This window comes from Leptonychotes weddellii, chromosome 11, assembly GCF_054177405.1.
Source record: "Leptonychotes weddellii isolate Sample4059 chromosome 11, ASM5417740v2, whole genome shotgun sequence".
NCBI classification, from domain to species: Eukaryota; Metazoa; Chordata; class Mammalia; order Carnivora; family Phocidae; genus Leptonychotes; species Leptonychotes weddellii.
Window position 1 is genome coordinate 4,247,072 of NC_138379.1, and position 18,352 is coordinate 4,265,423.

General features: G+C 40.4%; 1 protein-coding gene across 7 annotated transcripts in view; it reads left to right on the plus strand.

Moving 5' to 3' along the window:
- KMT5B (lysine methyltransferase 5B) overlaps window positions 1-18,352 on the plus strand; it is a 54,942-nt gene that overhangs the window by 18,896 nt on the left and 17,694 nt on the right. For 3 of the 7 annotated variants that reach the window (XM_081797657.1, XM_081797656.1, XM_081797654.1), the window contains exons 2-10: window positions 297-532; window positions 6,337-6,484; window positions 10,911-10,979; window positions 12,419-12,520; window positions 15,252-15,417; window positions 15,808-15,917; window positions 17,426-17,592; window positions 17,882-17,901; window positions 17,983-18,119. In XM_081797657.1, the coding sequence (XP_081653783.1) occupies window positions 373-532; window positions 6,337-6,484; window positions 10,911-10,979; window positions 12,419-12,520; window positions 15,252-15,417; window positions 15,808-15,917; window positions 17,426-17,592; window positions 17,882-17,901; window positions 17,983-18,119 (1,079 nt within the window). In that variant the 5' untranslated portion in view covers window positions 297-372. Of the gene's footprint in view, window positions 1-296; window positions 533-6,336; window positions 6,485-10,907; window positions 10,980-12,356; window positions 12,521-15,251; window positions 15,418-15,807; window positions 15,918-17,425; window positions 17,593-17,881; window positions 17,902-17,982; window positions 18,120-18,352 lie in introns of those variants that run through there. The other 4 variants (XM_081797655.1, XM_081797660.1, XM_081797658.1 and 1 more) reach the window with 3 other exon arrangements.

An 18,352-nucleotide genomic window follows, 5' to 3' on the forward strand; every position in this document is an offset into this window, starting at 1 on the left:
TGTGTGGCCCCACCTTTTCCTCAGTGAGCTTGAGGGTGCGCTTGTCCTTGGAGACCTTGAGCAGCACTGTGGCACACCTTGGATCTGCTCTGCACGGACTTGGTGTGCTTGGTGGGGTGCCCACGGCGGCGGCTGGGCCTTGGCTGCTCCCATTCTTCCCTCCTTGTGGCCCTGCTGCTCCTCCACGCTCCCAGCACCAAAGAGTTAATACTTTATATCTTTCTCAAGGGTCCGGGTAGTATGGTCTTTTATGTATTTACCTCCCGGTTTTGTTTTCTATATTTTGTTTCTGTCAGGAGAGAACGTTGGGATTATTCTCTGAGCTATCTGAAGAGAGCGACTCAATGCACCTGGGTCAGGCGGTCTGTGGGCATGAAGTGGTTGGGAGAATCCAAGAACATGGTGGTGAATGGCAGGAGGAGTGGAGGCAAGTTGTCTAATGACCATCAGCAGAGTCCATCAAAATTGCAGCACACGGGGAAGGAGGCCACGAAGGCTGGCAAACACGCAGTTGAGAGGAGGTCAAGCAGATGTATGTACACAGTGCAACTGTCCTTTTCATTGTGATCTGGCCGGTAATTCTTTGCGGCTTGTAACATATATTCTGTCTCTGTTGTTTTCAGAACACTTGTTCATGTTCTCACAGATAACTGGGGTTTTTTTTACCCTTTCAAAGTTATAACAGTTCTTATTCTCATCTGATGTGCATACCTCTAGTTTAATGCTTAATATGATAACTATAATTATGCCCTTATATCCATGACCTAAGTTATATTTTGTAGAATGTATACCTGAGTGCTTAATCTGTTCTATAAAAAAATATTAAAGTGCTGCCACTGGATTTCCTATAAGTTCAAATCATATTTTTTACATCTGATGTAAGTATAAGTATGTCTTTCTTTGAAAACTTAGCAACATGAATAATCAAGTCATCTCTACAGGAGAAGTGGAATTTAGGGCAGCTTCCCAAATTGTTGCCCTATTTTTACGGGGTGAACAGTCATTTATCCTGACACTGGAGCACTGGTGATAATGAGTTACTTTTTTACCTTGCTACCTCTTGGTGAGAAGGAGGCTACTGTTAAGAGTTCAGGAAGTAGTTCTTTTGAGAGCAGGAAAGTGCCCCAGGGTAAGTGTGAACCTAAGTAGGCAGCTACATGAAGATATCCAACCGCGTACGGCCATGTTGAGGAGGATAGCTTTCTAAGTTCTTGCTTCTCCTGAGGTTAATGTAGCCCCCCTACAGAATAGTTTTAGTTTATGTTGCGGTTTCCCTGCCCTGAGTAGAGTTGGATTTTCCTAAGACTTGCAGCAGTTTCACATAGATTGCACCAGTTCCAACTGATTATCTTCCTACTGTTTAGAGGTTCATGCAGTTTATTGGGCCCAGGGCGCTTAACATTTCCATATCAGCACAGGTCACTGTTTCTGTAAAAAACTAGGCAGAAAGCCCTGCTTGAGATAGGAGTTAGAGAGCCCAAGACTGAATGGATTCTCCTCCTCACGGACACCTGCTCACCCCGGAGCATGTGATGGGAACCTGAAGGAAATGAGAAATTAGTGACCGTAGCAGGTGGTATTGGCTCTGGTCAGTAAATTAGGCAACTTTTTTTTGGTTGTTTTTGTTTGTTTGTTTTTTCAAATGGCTGTTGGCCTCCTTTTGTGCATGATAGAGCAAAAGGTCTTAATTAGTTTAATTGTTGGAGGTACATAATAATGTAGAAAATGATCGTTACATGTGCTACAATTTGCCAAGAGTAGACCGATTCTGAGGACAGGCTGGGAAAATCCAGCGAGTGTGAAGATGGACAGCGTCACATTGAATGTCACTAGACAAGAATGGTACAAAGTGAGAGCCAACGATGAAGCAAAACAAAGTTGTGCTCCATCCTCAATAACTACAGTGACTTCACCTAACAGCAGAGCCTCAAAGTACGTGATACAGAAATGGACAAAACTAAAGGGAGAAATAGACAACTCAACAGTAATTTGGAGACTTCAGTTTCCCACTTTCAATAATGAATTGAACAACTATGCAAAAGATCAACGGGGAAGAAAGAAAGAGTACTCTAAACTAGTTCTTCCTGATGGACATCTGTATAAAGGACCACCCAATGACAACAGAATGCACATTCTTCTTAGGTGCACATGGAATATCCTTCAGGGTAGACCATAGGCTAGGCCGTGCAACAAGCCTCAATAAATGTTAAAGGATTGGAATCATACAGTGTATATGTTCTCTGGTTACAATGGAGTAAAATTAGAAGTGAATAACAGAAATTTGAGAAAATCACAAATATGTGTAAATTAAACAACACACTCCTAAATAACCAATGAGTTGAGGAAGTCCAAAGAGAAATGAGAAAGTACTTCAAGATGATTGAAAATGAGGATACAACATACTAAAACTTACAGGATGCAGCTAAAGCAGTGCTTAGAGGAAAATTTATAGTTGTGAACAACTGTATTAAAAAAGAAGAAAGATCACTCTTCATCAGTAACCTAACTTCTTACTTTAAAACACCAGAAAAAGCAGAGAAAACTAAACCCAAAGCAAGCAGAAGGAAATAATAGAGTGGAAATTTACAAATAGAGAAGTAGAAGGACAACAGAAAATCAGCAAAGCTAAAAGATGACTCTTTGAAAAAAAAAAAATCAACAAAATTGGCAAACCTTTACCCAAGACTAACCAAGAAAAAGAGAAGCCTCAAGATGAAAGAGGGGACATTACTACTGCCTCACAGAAGTAAAAAAAAAAAAAAAAAGGTTACAACTCAATATTGTGAACACCTGGATACCAATACATTAGATAACTTAGATTAAATAAATTCGTAGAAAGAACAAACTACCAAAACTGATTCAAGAAGAAATACAACATCTGAATAAACCGTAACGAGTAAAGAGGTTGAATCAGTAATTTTTTAAAAACACTGCTAAGAAAATCTCAGGCCTGGATGGCTTTGTTGGTGAATACTGGCAGATATTTAAAGAAGAATTAACACCAATTCTTTACACACTGTTCCAAAAAATAGAAGGTAAGGGAGCACTTCCTCATTCAATGAGACCACTATTATTATGCCACCAAAACCAAAGATATCACAAGCAAAAAATACCCAAAGAACTACAGACCAATATCTCTAAGAAATATGGACACAAAATCTTCACTAAAATACTAAGCAAATCCAGCAAGAAGTGGGAAGGGTTCTATAACATAAGCAAGTGGGATTTATTCCAGGAATGCAAAGTTGTCTTAGTATCTGAAAATTAATGTAATACTACCACATCAATAACATGAAGGACAAAAACCCTAGGATCATTCCAGTAGATGCAGAAAAAGCATTTGACAGAATTCAACAAGACCCTTACAGGGTAAAAACACTCGACAAACCAGGAATAGAAGGAAATTCTTCAACCTGATAAAGGACGTCTACAAAAACCCACAGCTGATGTCCTATTTAATGGTGAAAGATTAAATGCTTTTCCCTTGAGATCGGGAACAAGACAATAATATCTGTTCTTACCACTTCTATTCAGCCTTGTGCTAGAGGTTCTAACCACAGCAGTTAGGCAAGAAAATTAACTAAAAGGCATCCAGATTGGAAAGGAAGAAGTAAAATAATCTGTTTGCAGATGACATGATTGTGTATATAAAAAGGAATCCACTTAAAAGCTATTGGAACTGATAAATGAGTTCAGCAGGATAGATCAATATGCAAAGAATAAAAGTATAAAACTTACACTCTGGAAACTACAAGTCATTGTTGAAAGAAATTTAAAAAGACCTAAATAAGTGGAAAGACATCCCATGTTCATTGATTAGAAGACTTAATATTACGATGGCAGTACTCCCCAAATGATCTACAGATTGAACACAGTCCCTATCAAAATCTCAATTGGCTCCTTTGCAGAGAAATTGGCAAGCCAGTCCTAAAATTCTTATGGAAATTCAGGGGACCCAGAGTAGCCAAAACAGTCTTGAAAAAGAACAAAGATGGCACACATGCACTCCTCATTTTCAAAACTTAATACAAAACCACAGTGTTATTTTGGCATGTGGCTAGACATACATCGATGGAATAGATTCGAGAGTCTGGAAATGAACCCTCATGTTTGCAATCAGTTGATTTTCGACAAGCATTCCAAGAAAATTAATTGGGGAAAGAATGGTCTTTCAATAAATGATGCTGGAAAACTGGATATCCACATGCAAAAGGATGAAGTTGGACCCGACCTCGTAGTATGTGTGAGACATTAACTCAAATGGATCAAAACCTTAAGTATAAAATTCCTAGGGAACATAAGCATACATTTTCATGACTTTGGACTAGGCAGTGGTTTCTTAGGACACTAAAAGCACAAGGAACAAAAGGAAAAATAAAAGATAAATTGAAATTCATTAAAGTTACAGACTTTTGTGCTTTAAGGGAAACATCAAGACCATGAAGAAAAACTCCCAGAAGGGAAAGAAAAACCATTTTCAAATCATGTATCTGGTAAAGGACTGGTATTTAGAATATACAAAGAACTCTTACAAGTCAGCAGTAAAAGACAAACTCCAATTCAAAATGAGCAAAGGAATCTGAATAGACATTTCTCCAAGATACACAAATGGCCAGTACGTGAAAAGATGCTTGAAATCATTAGTCATCTGGGAAATGCAAATCAAAACCACAAGCTACCACTTCACAGCCGCCAGAATGTGTCAAATTAAAGGGACAGATAGTAGCAGATGTTGGTGATGATGTGGAGAATTTAGAAACAATCATACACTGCTGGTGGGAATGTAAAATGGTGCAGCCACTTTGGAAAACAGCCTGGCAGTTTCTCAGAAGGTTAAACATAGAGTTACCATATGACCTAGCACTTCCACTCCTAGATATGGGCCTAAGAGAATGGAACACATAGGTATACACAGAAACTTTTACATGAATGTTCATAGAAACATTGTTCATAATAGCCCCAAAGTGGAAACAGCCCAGTGTCCATCAACTGATGAATGAACTAACAAAATGTGATCTATCCACACAATGGAATATTATTTGGCCATAATAAGGAATAAAGTACTGCTGTATGGTACCACATGGATGAACCCTGAAAACATTATGCTAATTGAAAGAAACCAATCACAAAAGATCACATATTGTCGACTTCATTGATACAAAATTTCCAGATCAGGCAAATCCATAGAAATAGAGAGTAGATTAGTGGTTGCCAACGGCTGGGGAAAGGGAAAATCGATAGTGACTGCTCATGGGTATGGGGTTTGTTTTGGGGGTGATGAAAATGTTCCAGAATTGATTGTGGTGATGGCTACACAGTTCTGTGAATACGTTAAAAACGATTAAACTGTATGCTTTAAATGGGTGAATTCTATGGTTTGTGAATTACATTTCAATAAAGAAAATAGAAAATATACCAACCTGGTTAGCTTTTACATACCTACGTGCAAATGGTTTGATTGCAAAACATATACTTACCTTCTGATAGGGACTTAGATGTTTAGTGTTCATTTGTTTTTTGAAAGAGTGTAGAAAAGAAGGTTACCTCTCACTGTGTCTTTCATTCCTCCACACCTTAATTGTGAGAGGTTTAAGATTATACTGTTAGCATAATTAAAAGACTATCGCTGACCTACATGGCTGAGCACCGATGAAACTTCACCCGGACGAGTGTGGCCTTCCTGTCCTCTCTCTGCGCTGTATTTCTTCCCCACCAAACCAAATTACTTCAGTTAGGTATCTCCGGCACTCCCCTGTTCTTATCCATTCGTTCAGAATTTGTTTCATACAGGCTGGAAATCAGCCTGTCATTCTCTCTACTTTCCCCGCTTCTGCCACCTAACTCTTCTAGTTGAGTTTCTGAACCCTTTGCCTGCCGGGTGGGGATGGTTCTCATCCACCTGCCCCAAAGCAGGCAGGTGAAGTGATCTCCTCAGGGCTCCTTTTGATCCTTGAGGTCCACCCTTCTGGCACACTGCAGAGCGTTTCTTGTGCTCTACTTGTTTCCTCCCCCCTCCCCCCATCTGTAACGCCTCCTGATGCTGTCTTGCTATGGTAATGAGCATCCACTCATCCCGTTTCTCATCTTCCTCCAAGGGTCTAGTAAGGCATTTGAGCCCAAGATCTCTCACCTAGTCAGACCCTGTTCTTGGGAAACCTGATATCATCATCTACTAACCAAAATACTCTCCATTACTTACTGTATTTGGCTTTCTGTTTATGCAAAAGGTACTCAGGTCTTAATTAAACAGATTGAAACAAGTAATTTCAATTCTGAATTACTAGAATATAAGTAGTTTTCTATTTGAGTTACTTGTCTTTCTTTTTCTTTTCGTAGGTAATGGTAATTCGGGATTTGAAGGACAGAGTCGATATGTACCATCTTCTGGAATGTCTGCCAAGGAACTCTGTGAGAATGATGATCTGGCGACCAGTTTGGTTCTTGATCCCTATTTAGGTTTTCAAACACACAAAATGAATACTAGGTAATTGTAAGTCTTTATCCTGAAGTGGAGCAGATGATGATGTTGAATTTAAGAAAAGAGATGCTAATTTTACTTTTAGTCAGAATTTAAAATGACATTAAAGGAAAGATCTTTGCTGTAGAAGATTTTCTATATGTGAGCCAAGAAAAGCAACAAAAGCTTCCAAGGGTCTTGTCAGTTTTAATTCTGTGCTCTTATTTTATCTTAGGCTGTTTCTATTAAAATATAAAGCTGGAGGAGCATCTCATATTTTATTTTAAATGTTACTGATAATTATCTTAGCTGAAAGAAAAATCTTGTGAAACCTTGAAAATGTATATGATTTTTTTTCTGCTCAAAGTAGGTTACATCAGGGTTGTTTTCATGATTTTATTGTAGACTTTTTTTCTTTTAAATAATTGCAACTGTATATAGAGAATTTTGCCATCATGTTTAACCTTTGAGATTCAGCTAATCATGGGAAGAGTATTTTTAAAGATGTGCTTCTGTTCAGTACACAGATAAGAAAAGAGATGCGTAAGTGCTTTATTGAGTATCACATGCCATCTGTATAAAATATGAGACTGAGCGCTGCCCATTGGGCTAAGAAGGCACCTGTATAAAATAGTATTACGTTGCTTCTGAAATCTATTACATTCTCTTAAACATCATCTTTCCCTCAAAAAAGGCCATTAGATAATTTCATAATTGCCACCAGACACTAAGTCGGAACTTCACAACTTTTCTTTACCTCTTAACTTGAGTGGCAAAGGGTTTTCAAGGCTGGTGGAAGAGCGTAACAGCAGGGACTGAGAATGTCGAGCCAGTTCTAGGGCCCTGATCCCTCCCACCTCCCTCACACTTGCACTGGTGTTTGTAGCTCCAGGGCCAGTGACAGCCCTAGAGGGACTTGATCACCAGGTGACTAGTCACCAATAGTGGGGAGAGGGAAGAATTGGTGAGTAAAGGTGACTAGAGGAAATCTTGTGCCATTTTTTCCCCTTTTAATTCGGTCCCTTGCTAGAATTTAAAACAAGAGATAGTGTGATTCATTTGTATCAATTATATTCTAAATCCAGAAAGAAGTAATTCAGATAAAAATGAGCCTTTCGTATTTTCTTTCTTCTTTTTTTTTTTTTAAGATTTTATTTATTTGAATGAGAGAGAGAGGGAATGAGCAGGGGGGAGAGGGAGAGGCAGACTCCCTGCTGAGCAGGGAGCCTGATGTGGGGCTCAACCCCAGGACCCCGGGATCATGACTTGAGCCTAAGGCAGCTGTCTAACCAACTGAGCCACCCAGGCACCCCGAGCCTTTGGTATTTTCATGTGATTTTCTGTCATCATAGACCTTTTCTTGCTATAAAATGAAGTGACAAGTTGATGTGGACTTGAGAACTTATTTAAATAGCTCCCTGCCATCAGAAGGATAGATACCTAAATTTTGTAAGTAGGCAGGTGGATGACTGTTGTCTGGAAAGTCAGCAGGACTGGATGCCCTAGTATCCAATTAAAATCTGGTCTGCATTAAGTCCATTTCCCTTCTTTCCCCAGTGAGGCTAGCACCTGTTCTCCTAGGAGATCCTGATAATATTTAAGAAATGTGACTCACTTTCACATAATAGTCTTAGAGATACTCAGGGTATTACTGTAAAGGCCCATAATTATGACCTGGAGTCATCAAGCAAGAGAAGAAAGGTCATGTTCATTATGCCTTGTATACTGAAATACGGAAGCATGTAAGCCATCTTAGGAAGCATTGCATCAGAATTACAATAAAATTTTCAGTGGTTTAGGAAAGAATTCCTGTGTATTCGGTCCCCTCTCCCCCAGCCATTCTTTGTTCCAAAAGATGAGCAGTTACCTGTTAGTGGCTCCTGCAATAGGAAATAACTCATATTTTTAAATAAAAGTCCTCCTTGACAACTGCTTCCCATAATTAGTTTTCATGTGAGTCACTTGGGGAGTCTTGTTCAGTTGTAGGTTCTGATTCAGTAGCTGTGGGCTGGGGCCTGAGATGCTCCATTTCTAACAAGCTGCCAACTATACTTAGAATAGCAAGGTCCTAGGCCATCTGGCCTACTGAGCTTTGTTATGATATAATGAGTGGATAAAAAGTTCCTTATCAGTAGTTTCCTAGCTTCATTTAAAAATGTGCAATCTGGGGCACCCACATGGCATAGTCAGTTGAGTGTCCGACTCTTGGTTTCAGCTCAGGTTGTGATCTCAGGGTCGTGGGATCGAGCCCCGCTTTGGTCTCGACACTCAGCACAGAATCTGCTTGAGAGTCTCTCCCACTCCCCCCTCCCTTCCGTGCTCTCGCATACACGCTCTTGCTCTGTCTCTAACTAAATAAAATCTTTTAAAAAATAAATAAAAACATGCAGTCCTAAGATGTAAACTTCAGGGTTACTCCACAAATATTATTAAAATTCAAGACACTACTGTATCCAGATAACCCTAAATTAAAATGCAGGATCTTAAATTAGTTAAACCACATTAAACATTCAGAAGAAAACATCTGTTCGTATTTTTCAGTACAACATGTAATTCTACTCCTGGAGTTCCTAGAGTAGCCATAGGTGGTGGAGATGGTTGTGCTCTGCCCTTTCTAGAGCACCTTGGGCCCGCGTGGCTGAGCAGGCAATGCTGCTGTGTCCCCGAGCACTGTCCACCTTTACTAGAGGTGTCATTTCAAAGGCCTTTTTTTTTAAAAAAAAGATTTATTTATTTGAGAGTGCGTGCATGTAGGGTGGGGGGGCAGAGGGGGAGAAGAGAGAGAATCCTCAAGTAGACTCCCCAGTGAGCATGGCGCCTGACATGGGGCTCGGTCCCACGACTCTGAGATCATGACCTGAGTCGGACGCTTAACTGACTGAGCCACCCAGGCGCTCCCATTTCAAAGGTCTTTTTTTTTTTTTTTTAAGATTTTATTTATTTATTTCACAGAGAGAGAGAGAGCACAAGTAAGCAGAGTGGCAGGCAGAGGGAGAGGGAAAAGCAGGGTCCCCGCCAAGCAGGGAGCCAGACACGGGGCTCAATCCCAGGACCCTGGGATCATGACCCGAGCCGAAGGCAGCCGCTTAACTGACTGAGCCACCCAGGTGCCCCTCAAAGGTCTTTTAATAGGCTTTTGTAAGCTACCATTAGGGAGTACACAGAAGTTTTATTAATGAAGCTTGTTAATCTTAGTGAAAGGCGTACGTGTTCATTTAATCTTCGTGAACTTGAAAATAAAACTGTCTTCTGATTCTTCACCTTTTGAGCAAGAATTTATCAGAATGTTGACTTACGTCACTCTCAAAGATAACATTTTATAGGAAATGAGGAAAATCAGGGGTGCTGCATTAGAATAATTTTGATTGTTTCTTAAATTATTAAGCTTATGGACTTCTCTTTGGGGTATGAAAGACATGACTGGAGCTTGGATCTTCACTGTCCAAGCTGTCTGTCACTTGTAAGAGTGATCTCCTCGTTCCCATGTTTGTACATCTGTAATTTGATTGTCCTTTTTCAGTTTCTCTGTTTTATGCCTTTTCCCCTCCCTCTACTTCTCACGGTGTGCCGTCAGAAACCATGTTCAGATACAGTAGATACTTCACAGCTTAAGAATTTCCCCAGCTCTGTTATGAATGCTTATGTTTTAATCTTGATAAATCCCTACATTTACAAACAAACAAGTTAGAGTTGTAGCATGACTATCTAGAAATGGTATAAAAAAAGTAGTAATTTCAATTTATTGGGGAATATTTAGATTTAGTTGACTTCTGTCCATTATGAAAATGAAATTCTTCCTTTTAACCAGAGAACAGAGTTGCTAGTTATGCCTCTGATTTTTTTTTAATGTCTCTAATTTTTTAGAAAGCACGTGGACAGGTGATAGTGTAAAGCAGGGGTGGACGCCTTCCATGATGCCCCTTGTTGTAAGCGGCGCGACTTGGAGGTTTCCGTCTCCTGGGGAGTGGGGGACGCTGAGCAGGAAATAACACGATGAAAAAATGGGAAGAATCCTCACAGGATTTTTGGAACTTTTCTCTATTTTTCTAATCCAAATTATACTCGGCTTGTCTCATCCTTCTACTGTTGTAACCATCTAATTTTAATTTTGCTTATTTATGTATTTGATTTTTCATATCCAGTATGGGGTGTAAATTTATAAATCACTTTAAATGTCTCTTTAAAATCAAGCGCTTGATTAGAAAACAAAGACATTTTTAGGCCTTCTAACTTAATGTGATCAAGGGGGAAAGGATGTCGTGTGGGAAAGAGATTTTCGGCATCTTGGCCTTTGTTTATATGCTGAGTCTGCCCACGGCTTCACAAAGCTCTTGAGTGTCACAGCGTTTTAAGGACTTGTGGGACAACTAATATTGTAAGTCTGTTTCGAAGTTATAAATACAACTTATACAAATAGTTTTTATTGTTGTTGTTTGTTTTTGCATTTATATAGCGCCTTTCCTTCGAGGAGCTCAAGGCATTTTTCAAAATCTGACAGTTTTCCTCACAACAACCCTGTGAGGTAGGTAGAGTGCATTACAAACAATAATAAGATACCAGCTAACCTGTTTCAATCTTTATGATGTTCTTTTGTGTTAAGTAATTGGAGGTGTCAGCATAAACACGATTTTTAGAACATTTTGCAAACCTTTTAAAATAGTTTGATCATAGTAATAGCTGTATTTAAAAAACCACTTGTACTCCATAACAGGGTAATTTTAAGAGAAAGCATTCATCAAAAGATCAGGAGTCACTCCCTGGGATTAGCTGAGCACTGATTGCAGGACTCAGCCAGGTATGTGTCTGGGGATTGTCTCCTTTCAGGTCCAGAAGGAATGAAGAGCTGTGGTTCTAGCATGATTCCTCAGCATCTACCAACTGTCCGTGTGCAGCTGAACTTTCTTCAAAGGGGGAAATGTGTTCACAGTGTTGCCTCACCGTCTTCTTATTTTATATCTTAAATATTTGAGCATTTTCTCTCTCTTCCTCTCTCCTTCCCCTGCTCCCTTTTTTCTGTCCCCCTCCTCTTTCCCGCTCCCTCCAGTCAGCTCTTGGGTGTACATGCTAATGGAAGGGCACAGTAGTACACCTAATACAAATCCGCAACTTCCCTTCATTGCCACACTGGTCCCTTGGGTTTGGAAACAGAAAAACCAAATAGCAAGAAAACCTGGGAAGTCAGTCTCTGGAAAGAGTGGGGAACAGGTGTGTGGGAGTGTGAATTCATGTTTCTTTCTGCCCTTTTTAATAATAAATGACTTAAGTGACATATTTTTGTTATTTCTTATACCAGCCATTGATCAGAGGTGTGGGAAGAGAACAATGTTTGGTTTATTTAAAGTTGTAAAGTTTGTATTAAGAGAGGGAAGGAGGGACATACTGATTTGGAAATGCCAAATTCCTGTCTCTTGCCTCCCCTGCCACGCTAATTGCCACTTCCCGGATACTGAATTCAAAAGTGTATATTTGTGTCCACCCCTTTCGCAGTCTCTGGCTGGGCTCTGTGCTGTGCTCAGTCAAATCCTATTCTGATCATGAAGCACCAGAGGACCCTCAGAGTCGTACACGAGAGCGTAGGACTGGGCACAAGGCCGGGTAATAATAGTCCCTCCGTTAACAGCCCTTACATTAGGCCTTGTTTTCCTCATTTATGGAACAGGAGCATTGTTTCATATAACCTAAATATTCTTCTAGCTTTAAGAACCGTGGTGTGAGGATAGCTTTGTACAGTTTGCGTGGTAGGTTTAGAATGATTGTGGTTAAGGAGAGGACAAAGGGTATTTTTCTCCTCAGTAGTAGAAAAACACTTCACTTTTTTCCAGGGTCTTCAGTGCCTTTTTGCTCTGGCTCTGTTAGTTGTAACAGTCTTATGTTATTCAGTAATTTTATCTCCCCGCAGTATCTGTTATAATGGGATTTGACTTGAGCTGTCAGCCAGGTGATTTTGATGTACTTCTGTAGGATTATCGAAAACAACTGTCTCATCCCCTTCCTGTCTGCGCCCAGAACCATTTCTTCCTTTGCCTCACTGTCATTTCACGCCTATAGCAGCCAACTGAGACAGTAAGTTCTGACAGCAAATTACATCTTAAGTGAAATAGGGGTTCTTGCCAGTGAGTAGTAGCAAGGGGCAGTTTCGGGGGTTTTGTTTGTGTTCGAAGCAGTAGAAGTCAGGAAAGCAGAAACAAAGGCAGACTATTACTAAATCGCAGGTTGGTTATTTTGTGTTGGTTTTAGCATATAAATTGTTTGGCATCATGAACAAAGAGTAAGCAAAACTAAGGAGAGCTGACAGGCATTTTCAGAGAGGGAGGAACGTGTTTCGGGAAGTGGAGAGCACCCAGAAGGCCTGTCAGGAATAGGCAGCATCCATTCCACGTCTGCAGCTTATTTTTCTGACATGTTCTCAAGAGCTTTAGGTGAATTTAGCCCTGACTTTGGCTTGCTTTCTAATGCATCAAGCCATGTGGTTATTTTAAAACACATTGTCAACGTGGGTCGATTCCACATTAAACTTGGAAAGATGGCTTGGCTGTTTCTGTGCTTTGTAGCCACTTAACATCATAGATGAGTCCTCATATTCATTCTATAAGTGAACTGTTGCTTTTCTGTTTCCTCCACAAAGCATGGGTTATCTGTTTCCCACCATTTCACATTCTGTCTTGCTCGAAGAGGAGGTGTGCCTTAGCTGACAGCTGCTGGGGCGTCTTGTCTGTCCTTCCTGTGCAGGGAACTTCATAGTGTAGCATTGCGGCACGGAGGGTTTAGGTTTTCTAAGAAACCCACTCTTGACAAAATCGCTTGTGGTAGCTACAAGTAAGTAGTTTAGTGTTCTGTGTGGAAGTATGGATGTTTCCACAATTCTGCAGGTGGTTTTTTTAGATCATTTTAACGGTGGTTCTCTGACACCGTATTCTGACAGCTTAGTTAAAGACCTTCTGAATTGTTTAAAGGACTTGCACTCACCTGCCTGTGAGGGCTGGTATGCTAATTGATTGAAATGGAAAATAATGTAGGGCATTGTCCGTTTATTCATATGATCTCTCTAGGATGTGCCTGAAGTCTTTCTCATAGTTCTGCTTAATAGTTGTGAGCAGCTTATTGACACTCTGGCTAGTTAGTTCCTAGCAGAGTCAGCTTGCATTTCTAGAGTGGATATGGGTCCTGTCCAGTAAACAGCATTTCCCCCACTCAGGGGCTCACGTCTTTCCTCTTCCTTGTTCTAGTACTTTCCCTCAATGTTGCTGGCCAAGCTGACTCTCTCAGCCCTTGTTCAACTCTTTGAATCCGCCCTCATTAAGATCCTCTGCTTAGACTTCCCCTCACTTTGCCTGCTGCCTTTTGATTCTTTCCTGCCTATGGTAATAATCTGCTTTTTCTTTAGAAAGCTGAAATCACCACTTTCCTCATTGCCCACATCACTGTCAAATCCAAAACCCCTTCTCAAATAGACCTTACACCTCCGTTGGTTTCCATACTTGAAAGTGCTGTAGCGTGTAGTTTGTGCCCTGTTAACTTGGCAGTAGCATAACGATGCCTTGCTTAACCATTGGATGCATGTATGTGTCTCTTAGTCCCAAAGTGGTTTTCCATTCAAGAGCAGTGGTTGTGTCTTTGCTCATATTTTCCTCCACACCACCTGTGTACACAGCGCCTAATAAAGAATCTGTGGTGAGATACTGTGGCTTAAAATCTCACTGAAATGTGATGGAGACCTTTATGATAGCTTACCTGGAAAAAAATTCTGCTTGGATACTTCCTTTGCTAGAGTTTGTGCCAGATCTTACTTCCATGTTAGTGTGTTCGGGGTTTGCAAGACGTGCAATTTTAATTGTTGGAGTAAGATTCGGAGTTCAAATATATTTTCTCCTCAGCCACTAATAGTTTTTTCTTCACAGTTTATTTCAGTAGCAGTCTAGCTCCTTTTTTGTTGCTGGAATGTCCAAAAACAAAACAAAAGAACTTTATTTGGGAAAATAAACCAAAGGAAATTGACATGAGAAGAAATTTTGAAATTAAGGTGCAAGTTACACGTTTTACTGAGAGAACACAGCTTTAGAATAAGGGGCTTTACAAACAGAAGTCTTTTTTGGACCACGATTGTACAGTATTCTGAAAGCATGGCTGGTTTTATTATAGAAGCCTTTCAGAATTCTACCCCGACAGTTTTTTCTTTGAAATCACCAATTTAGCAGTATCACCGCTAGAGTTGTGCTTTTTGCAAAACTCTTTGCTCTCTGAATGCAGTTATCAAAGATTAATTTGACATGGGTGTTAGAACATCAGGGTGTATTTCGGGACCTCTTGGGATACTAGTTGGTTTGGGATTTTTCTAACTGTGCACATACAGAATGTTGTTTATGGCATGATTTTGTTTGCTTCATCCCTCTGAAGCTCATTGCCTTGCACTCTTCTGGCTTGAATTCTGCATGTTTTAAAAAAAATCTTGTCATTCTAACTCTCAATTAGACACATTCTGTTCTAGATCTTTTGTACCATCCAAAGTATATGGCTAGTATGAGCCTGAATCAGACAGCTTTCGTTTGAGTCATCTGGTCAATTATCAGTTCAATGAGGTAATAGCAAAATAAGAATATCAAAGTACAGTTTGAAGAAAGAGAAGTTCTAGTTCCTGGTGATCGCTATTACTTGAGCATAATTCTCAGGATAATTGATGATTATCTTTTATTAAGTCTGGCTGTTTTTAGTTTATTAATCTCTTATCTCAGGAACTCGCAACAGTGGCCCAGGGATGATAGCAGATAACTAAAGTGAATGTTTTGATTTTGTTCAGATTTCGGCCTATTAAGGGAAGGCAAGAAGAACTAAAGGAAGTCATTGAACGTTTTAAGAAAGATGAACACTTGGAGAAAGCCTTCAAATGTTTGACTTCAGGCGAATGGGCACGGCATTATTTTCTCAACAAGAACAAAATGCAGGAGAAATTATTCAAGGAACATGTAGGTTTATTGATAAGATTAATACTATTTTTCTGTTTGGATAAGAGTAGAGAAAACTAAAACTTAAATTTTAGTGAACTTGAAACTTTAAATCAATTTTACATAAAGCTGAGCAATGTGAAGTTCTAATCATACATAAGATTGTTTGTATGACTCTCCAAAGAGAAAACTTTGTCATCTAAAGGTGAAATTTACTGTGAACTTTTAGAGGAACTTGGCCAAGCTTCTGGGTACTCAAATATGTGAAATTTTAAAGTAACAACAGAGTTTGTTACTTAATGATCTTTAATGTTTTATGTTGTTGGTGATGGTTTGCTTTTATAATTCTGAGCAAGTCTAACTGGATAAACAATACAAAGTTAATATTCTTTTTTTGTTTGTTTGTTTTAGGTATTTATTTACTTGCGAATGTTTGCAACTGACAGTGGATTTGAAATACTGCCTTGTAATAGATACTCATCCGAACAAAATGGAGCCAAAATCGTTGCAACAAAAGAGTGGTAACTATTATACTAGTATAACCCGTCATGTCATCTTAGTTAAAGTTCTCTCGTAAATAACTGTGGAAGTGCTAAGAGAGTTGTGGGAAGGAGTGAAGCCAGGCTCACCCTAAAGGAGCCATTGCAGGGCCAGTGACTTGGCCCAGGGACCTGGGTCAGGACAGTGAAATGAGAAATCGGAGTTGAACCAGATCTGTCCCTAAGCCACCGTGCTTTGAGTCTGAGTGCGGCTCGGTGACGAGGCTGCTGGAAGCATGTGGGCGCCAGGGCTGGAGAACCTGGCTTCGAGAGTTCGTCTCCTGCTGGCCTAGAGGAAGGTGGGCTGTGAAGTCTTAATGATCCTAGGAATTTCACAGGTGGAAATTTTCTTTTGTGTTGCCTGCCTAAATATATACACAGACATAGATGTGCCCATTTAAATAAGGGTAGTGAAGTGGAGCCCAGGTAGGAGGGATGAAAGCCATTCATGAGAGAGAATATTGGATTATATTTTTCCTCTGATGCCTGTTCCTACCTTATCTCTCAGAAGAAGGAACATGTTGCCCCTCTCATAAGCTACCCTCAATACCCTCAGTATTTTTTATAGCAAAAATATTAGAATCCGGTACCTGAAAATGGGATGGCCAAAGAGCAGCACGCCCAGGCCTCTGGGATAGATGTGTGCTTGTGAGTGTACATGGGAATATATCGAGCCTGCTCCCCAGCTCCCCTGGCTCCCTGTGTTGTCGGTGGATGTAGAGCTTTGGGGTCTTGTCTTCTAGGGCTGGGCTGTCCAGTGCGGTGGTTACCAGCCGCTCGTGGCTCAGTGTGAACTGGGAAGTGTTGTCCATGTGGTTTATGTGCCAGATGCTACACTAAACTGTAGTCCTCATTAACATTTCTGCTGGAATAGGATTGGGGGTATATTGGGTTAAAATATATGACTAGAAGTAATTTCGCCTGGTTTTTCCTTTACTTTCTTAATGTGGCTGCTAGAACGCTGAGGATTCCGTGTTTGGCTTCCATTACATTTCTCTTGGATGGTGCTGCTCTAGAGGGTGGCATCCCATTCCTGGGTCCCTGTGACTTTTTCCTCCTGCTTGTCTCTGTCTCCCTTTTTTTCTTTTAATTTATTTATTTTATTTTAATTTATTTATTTTTTTAAATTTTATTACGTCTCTGTCTCCTTCATCCACTGTCAGCAAGTTGAATTGAGGGCAGCGGGTATTTGCATCCTTCCTGCCTGCAAAACATGACACTGCGTGCTGCAGGGGATTCAGAGACAGAGGTTAGCGCAGCTTCTGGCCTCTCGTAGCGAAGAGGCAGCTAGGCAGGCAGCCGTGGCTCAAGGCTGTGGGGCTTCCGGGGAGGGCGAGGACATAGCCCGGTGGAGGTCCCAGGGGCTCAGCTGATAGACACACAGCTAGGCTTTCTCAATTCCTGGTATTGATTGGACAGGCTTATTTTATTAAAAGAAGCCTTGTTACTTATAATTACTAGTAATTTTTAACATGACATATTTTAAATAGGAAACGAAATGACAAAATAGAATTACTGGTGGGTTGTATTGCCGAACTTTCAGAAATTGAGGAGAACATGCTACTTAGACACGGAGAAAACGACTTCAGTGTCATGTATTCCACAAGGAAAAACTGTGCTCAGCTCTGGCTTGGCCCCGCCGCCTTTATAAACCATGGTAAGCTGTGCTTCTCGGGCGGGCGCGAGTGGCGGGCAGGACTGCTAAGACTTAGCATGGCCTTGTCAGACCGTCAAACCTCGTCTCCCTTAACAGGAGGTTGGAGATGGAACCTCTTGATCTTTCCCCACCAACTTATTAAATAAATAATCCTGTAGTTGAACTCGAGACCTAAACTTCTATCAAAAGTTGTAAAATTATGTGGAAAGCTTATTTCAGATTTCTGTAATTGTTCGTGTTTCAGATCTTATCTACAGTTAATTGACTTTATCTTTTGGACATTTTTCAGATTGCAGACCTAACTGCAAGGTAAGTGGAGACATTTTTTTATTTCAAGTGTTTTGTTTCTGCCTCATGTATGAGTTTCTTAATAAGTCGATTGTATTTCAGTTTGTGTCGACTGGTCGAGATACGGCGTGTGTGAAGGCCCTGAGAGACATTGAACCTGGAGAAGAGATTTCTTGTTATTACGGAGACGGGTTTTTTGGAGAAAATAATGAGTTCTGCGAGTGTTACACTTGCGAAAGGTAGAGTATTGAGTAAGGTGGTTGTGGCATGAGCTGAGGTCACTTCCTCCTCATTTGCACGCAGGGGTCGTCCTCTGTGTTCCGTAGCCTTGCACCCGGTGCGGCGTGAGTCAGCAGCCAAAGATGAAGAGCTCTTTAGGGACCTTGGCACCTCAGCCTTTAAAATCTTACTACCAGCTTATTGTTTTCTGAGTTGGTCAGAATACCAATGTGCCTAAAGAGAGAATGGGAAC